Here is a 9,969-nt window from a genome sequence, read left to right on the forward strand (position 1 = left end):
TAACCTAACCTAACCTAACAGACTCTCACCATATGATGGAATCACCTATTTCTTACCTTATTGGGCTGGTTCTAGTTTGTCGTTGGATTCTGAGATTCTTACCCAACGCCACATATGTTGGTCTTTGCGATATTTACATTCAGTCTTGCACTTAGAACACTTTACTGAGGTTGAAAGAACACCATGCGATCAAAAAAATGCTATAGTTTCTTTTTTTTCCCAAAAGCTCGCAATCAGCTCCATCTAATTGAAGTGACACCCATCGCAGACTTCCATGGTGGGAAATGAATTTGAATTTGGAAATATGAGAGACCCAAAATAAAAATCTATTTTGATTGGGCCAAAAATACTGCGAATTAAACCACAAATCATTTTAATTGGTTGCAAAAAAACGCTTTTGATTGGTCGCATGACGTGTACGGGAACGCATGTGCATGATGTTTTATGAAGAGACATGCAGTGTGGGAGGTGAGGTAGGCGATAATGGCGGAAGATTAGTAGAAGAAAATACAGAAAACTTTGGATACGCTATCTCCGTTATTATACATTTGCGATGGTAATGTAATAGATGAAAATTATCTTATAATTAGACGTCTTAATCGAATATGATAATAGAATAGGGGAAGGAATGTTGGGTGCGGAAATACAATAATACCTGAATAATAATGAACCTAATAGAAGCTAACCTAACCAACCAAAGCAACCTACCTAACTTCCTAGACAGGGGGATAACCCTCTGTCATATTAAAGAGAAAGTACTAATATTATTTCATATCTGGTACCAATGAAAGCAACTTTGTTGAAGTGTCATGGTGTAATTTTATGTTTTTTGTGGACGTGAGAGTACGCTAGGATTGAGTGGGTAGGTTGTAAACAAACTGAGCTATCCACCACATGTACTGACTCAACATTTTTTTTATGAGTATTTACGGTAAATAATTAATTTCTTCACATACAAAGCACATGGAGACATCATTTAGTGATATATGATCAGTTTTCACTGTGTTTTACCCTGCAATTTCCCTCATCCTCCATGCCCAACCCACTACAGGTGATTTATGATTGTAGTTGTGAAAACTAAAAGGATAAATATAGGCATTATTATTCACCTGCGACAGAAATCTAAAGAATGAAAGTTAGTCAGATTGATGAGATATATTTATTGCATGTGTTTGAAATACCATATTGTATGGTTGTACAAAACTAAAAATAATACCAATGAAGGAATAATGATGGATATATGACATGCCTGGTATCATAATTCTGCAACATTTACTGTCCCTCCACCTGGACGAAACCAAATAACTCAACCAGTGTATATAGTACAGTGTACATATTAAACAGTGATCCAGAGTTGGTAAGAAAATCATCTTTATCTCTAAGAATTTTAGAGTAATTGTATTCCATCATTACAGCCTTAAAAGAAATACATAATAATCTAATAACTTAACCTAACCAAACCAACATTAGTGAGATTACAAAACAGCTGCTAAGAGACACTAAATAAATGATCGTTTATGTCTGTATACATTATAGAGTAAAGAGCCTGTAACAACAACAACTACGGCCACCACAGCCAGTATGACAGCTGTTATGTGCGTTGCTCCCCTGCTACTCACACTGGCAGCCGTGTTGTTACCTGCAAATGTTAGGAGTATGTGGTTACCGGGGAGTGCTGGTCATAACTCTTACTTCAACACTATTTACTAAACCACAGTTGACACAATACAAAAGGGTTATTTATTTTTTTAACTAAGAATATTACCAATGTAATACAAACTCCACAACAATGTCAGCACCAACATTCACATGTCGGTACCAGACTATATGCACATTTATCAGAGTGAGTACTCACCACAGACACTGTTGGGGAGGGGAGTGATAGTCCAGTTACCGGAGCAGTGACAGTTCCACTTGTGACACTGGAGAGTGAGTGTGTCTTGTACCGGGTAGCTGACACCGTCCTTCCAGCACACACGCTCCGCTTGTTCTGTAACAAAAAAATCCACTAAATACACCGAAAATCACAACCGAATATTAAGACAAGCTTATTAAAACTGTCACAAGTTGTATGTTGTAAGATGCAACTCCTGAACCCGGTAATAATAACTATGGCTGCTGGTGACCCTAAATTTAAGATAAAAAACAACAGGATTCATCAGTTCTCATTATTTGACCTTTGACACCTCCAGTGTAAACAATAGGGCTGTTTCTAGGAAACTGTAAGTACAGTAAGGCCCAGGGGGGTAACAACACACCTGGAGGCGACTGTACATCATCCTTCTGTGGTGAACTCCTCTACCAGCCACATCTAAATCACACACAAAACCCTACAATACAAAGATATCATATATATTTGGTTTTGAAAATATAACCCAATAATCAGTGAGAATCTAAGATATGTTCGTCAAGTGTGGTGTCTTTCTGCCTCATTTACACACAATTGCAGGGTCTTAATTGTCTCTCTTGCTGTTGACAACACACCATATACAGTATTGTATAACCTTTCTCACTCTTGATCTGTTCTATTCTTTCTATCCTTTTATTCTCCTATGATATCAGTTGACAATAATATCAAAGCGGGCCCTTCTCGGATGGGTCCCACTGGTCGGGAAGGTTGTGGACCCCAGGGCCGACCTGATCATCATCAAACTACTGGGGCCTCAACTGACGTTACCATGGTTGTTGGAGGATTGGCTTTTTTCACACTTCATTTTCCAACATTTGCGGCCTGAGATCCATTTTTTCTTTTGTGGAGCACCATCTATTAACCTCTTCCCCCGACCTCTTACTACTATCTGAACTTCAACTGACCAAAGCAGCATCACCCAAACCTTTTCAAGTCTCCAACTACAACCTTTATACCTCTTTCCATTCTAAGGGAGGTATATGCGCCTCCTGCAACACACGTACACCTATAGCTTGACTCATGAATCTTGAATCTTCATTTTATGATGTCATCTGGCTCAAAATATCTCTACCAACTATGACTATTTTTCTTTGCTTCCTATACTGTTCTCCCAACTCTACCAACTATTTCGAACTCTTTGACTCTCTCACTTCTTGCCATGAGTCGTTGCTATCCACACACCCCAATACTGAGATCCTTTACCTCGGGATTTCACAGAAAGTGGCTTGGCTCTGAAAGGAGATGACCCAAGGGGAGCTGAGGCACTCTCTTTTTCCCTACTTAATGATCTGGAACAAATAATTAAACACCCTACATGTGTTCCAGATCGACACGATCAACTTACTAACATTCTTGATTTTTGTTTTACCTCTAACCCCTCACACTATTCATACTCAATTTCTGCCCCCTTAGGGTCTTCTGATCACAATCTTATTTCTATTAGTCAAACTGGGCATGACCACCTCCCCCATCCCCCTCTAAACGTCAACTATGGCACTATCGGAGGGCAAACTGGCAATCCTTGCGAGAATTCTTCTCCGACTTTCCTTGGGATGAATGTTGCTTTTCCACTTGGGACGCCTCGGTACGTGCTGACAGCATTGCTGGGGTTATACAGAGTGGTATGAGTGTATTTATCCCATCTACCAAAACTTTCACTTTACAATCATGGTTTGATCGCTCTTGCTCTCTTGCATGCAGGTTTTCTGGTACTTATTTTCACGGTGCAGAATAATGTAATCTTTTTCTTTTCTATTCATAATTTTTTTACTCTTATTTTTCACCCCCTAGGCCCCATTGTGGGTCGATGACCTGTGCCCGGGTGGGCTATTCCCCATAACAAAAAGTGACGTACAGTATGTTAGTGACCATTGGGTATCCATTGTAAATACATCTGTGCCTTACAAAGTTCCTGTAGTAGGAACTGACTTACCTTGAATCATAGAAGCAGTGTTTGTCTGGTGCATTTTATTGGCGATGTCTAGAGCTGAGTTGTCTGTGGGATGAAGGTACACACATAATGTAGTTTGGTAAAAATTATTTGATATTTACAGCATAGTAAATTAACATGTATCTGTATATGGCTGATGAGAATACAGTAATTACTTAATGTCAAATTTTATATACTGTATTGTATAAAGACATAGGATGAATAACAGCACCAACGTATGGATAAACAGCAACATATGTACAGGTTGTACCTCTAGTCCAGCATTCTGTGGTCCGGAAATTCCCGTGGTTTGGAACGATTTTAGTTTGCCCAATAGCCAACATCCCTGATGTGACTCAAATGTAATTTTAGTTACAGTACCATCACTTCACATTGGAAGCAGAATTATGGTAGCATTAAAGGTAAATTAAATAGTATTTTAACCGTATTACTTTTTCTTATTTACTGTATTTATTTCCTATCTTATGTTTTTATGCTTTATGTAGGGTGTTTCGGGGGTGAATTTCCATGGTCCGGCACCGGTCAGGCCCCGAGGTTGCCGGACTAGAGAGGTTCAACCTGTATTTGGTAACGATTCGACAGTACCTCTTGCCATCATCAGACCTAAAACATGAAATAAAATACAATAACATCAATATTAAGTGAGGTAAGACGAGTGTTAAGTTGATGACAGTTGTGAGGTGACTTCTTTCTTGCTTACTAAGTTACTTACCAGAGTAGTCAGTTATGGAGAGGTCAGGACAGTGTTGTAACAGCTGCTCCACCACCTGATGATGACCATTCTTAGCTGCCAGGTACAGAGGCGTCCGATCTGTGTACCACCACAATACACACACACCATGATACTGACACTGACGGTCAATGTAACACTGAGTACAGTAAAATATATGTGACACTAGACCACTTCAATATTAACCTAAAGCTTATTTTACCTGATGATTAAATACTCTAATGCTATCCTAATCTTTTTAATCTAACCTAAACTAAGTACTGTAGTAGGTGTTACCATAATGTGCGGTCTACAATGATATCTTTAATCTAACCTGACCTGACCTAACTTAATGTAACCTGACCTAACCGAGCCTAACCTAACCTTACCTTACCTAAGCTAATGGAAATATCTTGTAGACCGCACACTATAGTAACACAAAGTAGTATAGTGTAAGATAAGTGACCATGCATTTCAATAACCTTATTATTCACCTAAAGGAAACATATCAAGATGCACAGACATACATATGGATAGACAGACAGACAGGCAGAGAAAATCATACAGACAGACAGAGACAAAGAGGGAAGACTTACTTTCATCATCTACGACATTGGTGTCTGCACCAGCCTCCAGGAGAAGCCTGGTACTGTTGAGTTGACCCTGAGATGCAGCAATGGTCAGTGCTGTCTCTCCTGTGTGTAGGTGATAGAGCCATTAGAGTGCTATTACAGAGTCTTTGCCTTGCTATTACAGTGCCATTACGGAGCCATTTTCGGACCACAAAGTTGTTCTCATTCAAAACACATTATTTCTCTAATTGTCATAATGATTAAAGTGAAAAATAATAAAAATAAGGTCAAATTATTATCCTTTACAGTACTTATACAAGTCTATTAACTTAAAGGTGGAGTTAAAACATTGTACTTATTATAACATAAACCTTACCATCTCCTACCCACTTATGACTTACATTAATACTCAATATATCTGCAATAGTTAGCAGCCAACATACCGTTAAGGTTTGCGTGAGTGACATCAGCATCATACTCGAGTAGAATCTTAATGATGTCATCGTGGTTTTTGAGAGTCGCCCAAGTAAGAGGTGTGTCGCCTGGTGGTGGTGAGGATAAGGTGTTTGATTTCTTATCAACATTACTTCACACACACACACACACACACATGCACAAATAGCATTAATGCCTTCCTATTTCCACACAACACTCACAAATGGCATAGATGCCTTCTTACTTCCACACCACAGTCATATACGCTTCCCAGCACCTCACCGCTAAAAGTCTCCATGTTGACGCTTGCGTTGTACTCAAGGAACAATTTAGCAATTTCAGGATGTCCCTCCCTAGCGGCGAAGGACAGCCCCGTAGAACCTTAATGGAAGAATTACAAGTGTTAATATGGTTAAGTTTTATGCAGCTGTAAGGCATCGATTCTGACAGCACTTGGCAGGGACACAGACACGTAAACAACAAAATACTGACCAAGTGCATTGTGTAGGTCAGGCAGGGCACCGTGGTCCAGCAACATTTTACACACCTCATAGTGGCCACCATACGCTGCCCACGTCAAAGCCGTCTCTGCTGTTGTAGTGACCAATATTTACATTACTTAACCCTGTCGTTATTATCCGTTCACAACAAAAATAATAATAATAAAAATGGCAAATAAAACATTACAGATTAAAACATTAAAACAACTGACCCTGTCTGTTCTGGTGGTTAAGGTCAGCTCCCCGATCCATTAGGAAATTGACCACTCGTTTGTGACCATACCTCGCTGACCACATGAGAGCTGTCCACCCTAGCCCGGAGAGAAACAAAAAACACTATACACCATCTGATACAACAATCTATTCCACAGTGATATACCCACAGCCATGTATCAGTCATACCAAAAAAAGCATCTAGACCCCAGGCCTCCCCCCAAAAAATATGAAACATTGGGTGAAAAACAATCTGATCCAACCCAGCCAATATATGAACGCGTCTGAGGTTATCGGTCATTTTCTATTATACCGGACCCTGGAGTTTTGATACTTTTTGGATTGGCTGAACAGTACTGTACATTATGGTAGAGTAATCCCTCACCGTCATTCACTTGGAAGTTTACATCAATTCCTGCATCCAAACCCCTCTTTACCTGCTGCAGAGAGCCTTCCCGGGCAGCAAACACCATCTTGTACCCTGTAAGAGCAGATCACCGGTTAATGGGAACAGTTCATGAGTTCAAATGCATCGGGAATATTATACAGTACTGATTTAGAACGTGTGTGTGTTAAGATGGACACAAAAAGTCCCTCAAATATAAAACCTGTCCAGCATTAATTTGGATGTGTGAACTTTACATCTTCCCGTCTGAATTTTATTCATGCTTAACCCTTTAGAGGGTAGGGATTAACCAGAATGAAATACCTAAGTATGCCATTGACCTCTAAAATGTTTAATAAGACTCATTTGAGAGGTTCAAAGCTGTCTTGATATTGATTCTAGGTTTAAGACACAATATATAACATCTTTTCACACACACACCTCACCTAACTTTTGCAGTCCTTGATCAAACGTCAGAACCTCAAAAGACGGCTTCACTGTACTGTACATAGTGTTCATAACCACGTGTACTGTACATACATATGTAGTGCTCACAAGCACATTTATATAACGTTCATACCCACGTGTCTATAGAGATAAAGAATGCCATAATTACTTCCAATGAAGTTGTTCTTGAACTGGACTTTGTAGAATGCGGGTTGGGCAGTGGATAAGATCACTACCATCGCCACCACTAGTACTGAGGCTCGACTCTTGCCCATCTCACTGAACCTCAACTGTGAGAAAATGAAATGATAGTGTATGATCGGTATTTTAATGGCAATGGTTTAAACACATCATTATATTATTTATCTCCAAATTTGTAATTCAAACCGAATCTAACTTAGCCTTACCTTATCTAACTTAACCTTATCATACCTGACCAAACATAGCCCAATCTAACCTAATGTAGCTTAATGTACGAGGTCTGTCCGGAAAGTATCCAGCCATTTACTATTAAAAAAAATATTGCTTACCTAGGACAATGGCATCTTAGTCCCCTTCAAGGTACTCCCCTTGGGACCTCACACACTTCTCCCAGCGTCCCTTCTTCTTTTCAAAACAGTCTGCAAAGTCCTCTTTCGGGATCTCCATCAGCTGCCTCGTCTCATTCTACCTTAATCTCGTCCACGGTCTGAAATCTCCTCCCTTTCAACGGCGATTTTAGCTTTGAGAAATGCCAGAAGTCGCAGGGAGCCAAATCTGGGCTGTATGGGGGGCTGAGAGACCTGGGTGATGCGATGTTTTGCCAAAAAACCCTGCACGAGACATGAAGAATGGGCAGGCGCGTTGTCATGATGAAGCTGTCAGTCACCACTTGCCCACAACTGTGGTGGTTTCTTCTTACCCATCCCTCAGCGGGCGAAAAACTTCAATGTAGTACTCCTTCGTTATTGTTTATCCTGGACGAGATTAAGGAAAATGCGACGAGGCAGCTGATGAAGATCCCGAAAGAGGACTTTGCAGACTGTTTTGAAAAGTGGAAGGGACGCTGGGAGAAGTGTGTGAGGTCCCAAGGGGAGTACCTTGAAGGGGATTAAGGCACCATTGTCCTACGTAAGCAATATTTTTTTAATAGTAAATGGCTGGATACTTTCCGGACAGACCTCGTAACTTACCCTAACATAGCCTAACCTTGCCTAACTTAACCTTTCCTACTCTAGCTTAACTTAGACCAACTGAACCTATGCTAACTTAACCTAACCTAAGTTACTCTAGCCTAATTTAACCTTGGTCAATTTAACCTTGGCTAATTAAACCGAGCCTTACCTCACACACTATAACATAACCTTAACGCAGGGAAGCTAAACCATTCTTACCTATGGTTACATAATCTAATTTAAGCTTGTCAAAACTTAACAATTTTAACCCGTGTGGTGTGTATAGAGGGTGGGTAGTGTTCCCCTTGTGTTGTACCAGGGTGAGTGTACTGAGTGATAGTCCTCCCACTGATAACACCCCCCACACGCACACACACGGGCTTAATAGTCAACTTACGTTTTTGTCATATGAACTAAGTTTGCTGTATCTTTATAAAAATAAGTTATAATATGGTAAAATTTGCTCTTTCATTTATGATGGCAGTTACTATCATACAATAACCATTAGGGTAATTATTTTAGTAGTTTTGGTTATGTTAATAACAATTGCTATTCATTTATAGTTTGTGGCAAAGATGATAAAACTAAAAAGTAAAAGTATTAGGAGTCCAGACGTACACACACTAACACTGTACTGGTGTGTGGTCAACACACACTGTATTGGTGTCTGGTCAGTACACACACTAACACTGTACTGGTGTGTGGTCAACACACACTAACACTGTACTGGTGTGTGGTCAACACACACTGTATTGGTGTCTGGTCAGTACACACACTAACACTGTACTGGCACGTAAACTAACAGACCCCATTATGACAAACAACACACACATATACATCCAGTTCAGTTTGTCACTTATTAATCATAACATTCAAGAACATTCATCTGGTTGTAGAGGCAAGCAAAAGTATTTGCAAATTCGAAAATATCATTCAACTAAAATACCTTGAATGAAACAACACAAACTCCTTGTTTTCAAATAAAAATCTTGATAATAAATTCTGAAATGTTTTTGACAAAAGAAATAATGAAAATTATTGGTAGAAAATAATAAGTGATAGAAACATATGAAGAAAAACTATGTCAGGGAAATGCACCAGTAAAGACAATATAAGACAACAGGAAAACATTAACATTATTACAGAAAAAAGACACCAAACAATTAACATAAACCTACAGTAAAAAAGTGAGAATAGGTCCCATAGGCATGATTGTCTGTTAGGAACAATGTGGATACAGCACACTGTATACCAAACCTTCGGTGCACAAGGCAGCTGTTCTCGATTGCATTCATGTCCCCAAGTTGTAAACTTAGGTGCCCATTTACAGCTGGGAAAACTGAGAGTACCTGAACCACTGATCCTTGGAACAGGAGGCAAGAGCTATATCCACTTGACCACCACAATACTAAACTTACAGTACCATAACATTAATTCATTGTTTAATTCCTCCACTTATCAGCTCACTAGCCATTCTGCTAGTTGGTCTGTTCTTTTCCTATAAATTATATTGTCCAGTGTTACTCACAACTAACCTTGGTTCAAATATGTACTGTATAGCATGGAGGTAATCTATGACTTTTAATCTATATACTGTACTGGGTATATGGTACAGTAGTTCATTGTTGGGTTAGGGATTTTGTATGCTCTGTTTAGGGAATATCTGAGCACTTTGGGGTAACATGTCATTTATT

At 39.4% G+C, this 9,969-nt stretch overlaps 1 protein-coding gene across 6 annotated transcripts; it reads right to left on the bottom strand.

The window, feature by feature from the left end:
* Positions 1-1,145: 1,145 nt before the first annotated feature.
* Positions 1,146-9,059, bottom strand: LOC121875153 (ankyrin repeat domain-containing protein 29-like). Of its 6 annotated transcripts, none has more exons than XM_042379580.1 (12): positions 9,046-9,059; positions 7,291-7,411; positions 6,675-6,770; positions 6,289-6,387; positions 6,069-6,167; positions 5,859-5,957; positions 5,585-5,683; positions 5,166-5,264; positions 4,573-4,671; positions 3,843-3,905; positions 1,856-1,990; positions 1,146-1,639 (listed from the first exon to the last, which is right to left on the bottom strand). In XM_042379580.1, the coding sequence occupies exons 2-12, from the start codon at positions 7,394-7,396 to the stop codon at positions 1,500-1,502; spliced, it is 1,134 nt and encodes a 377-aa protein (XP_042235514.1). In that variant the 5' UTR covers positions 7,397-7,411; positions 9,046-9,059; the 3' UTR covers positions 1,146-1,499. The 6 variants fall into 6 exon arrangements, with proteins under 6 accessions (XP_042235514.1, XP_042235513.1, XP_042235515.1 ...); XM_042379579.1 differs by lacking the exon at positions 9,046-9,059 and adding an exon at positions 8,894-9,023; XM_042379581.1 differs by lacking the exon at positions 9,046-9,059 and adding an exon at positions 8,986-9,009.
* Between the last annotated feature and the right edge of the window lie 910 nt (positions 9,060-9,969).

This window comes from Homarus americanus, unplaced genomic scaffold, assembly GCF_018991925.1.
Source record: "Homarus americanus isolate GMGI-L3 unplaced genomic scaffold, GMGI_Hamer_2.0 scaffold36970, whole genome shotgun sequence".
NCBI classification, from domain to species: domain Eukaryota; kingdom Metazoa; phylum Arthropoda; class Malacostraca; order Decapoda; family Nephropidae; genus Homarus; species Homarus americanus.

Excerpts from the sequence above, each read along its gene's own strand:
- LOC121875153 (XM_042379580.1), bottom strand. The coding sequence starts at position 7,396 with ATGGGCAAGAGTCGAGCCTCAGTACTAGTGGTGGCGATGGTAGTGATC. Across the intron at positions 5,265-5,584 it reads CACTCACGCAAACCTTAACG|GAGAGACAGCACTGACCATT; the intron begins GTATGTTGGCTG and ends ACCTACACACAG. Across the intron at positions 1,640-1,855 it reads CCTCCCCAACAGTGTCTGTG|GTAACAACACGGCTGCCAGT; the intron begins GTGAGTACTCAC and ends TAACATTTGCAG.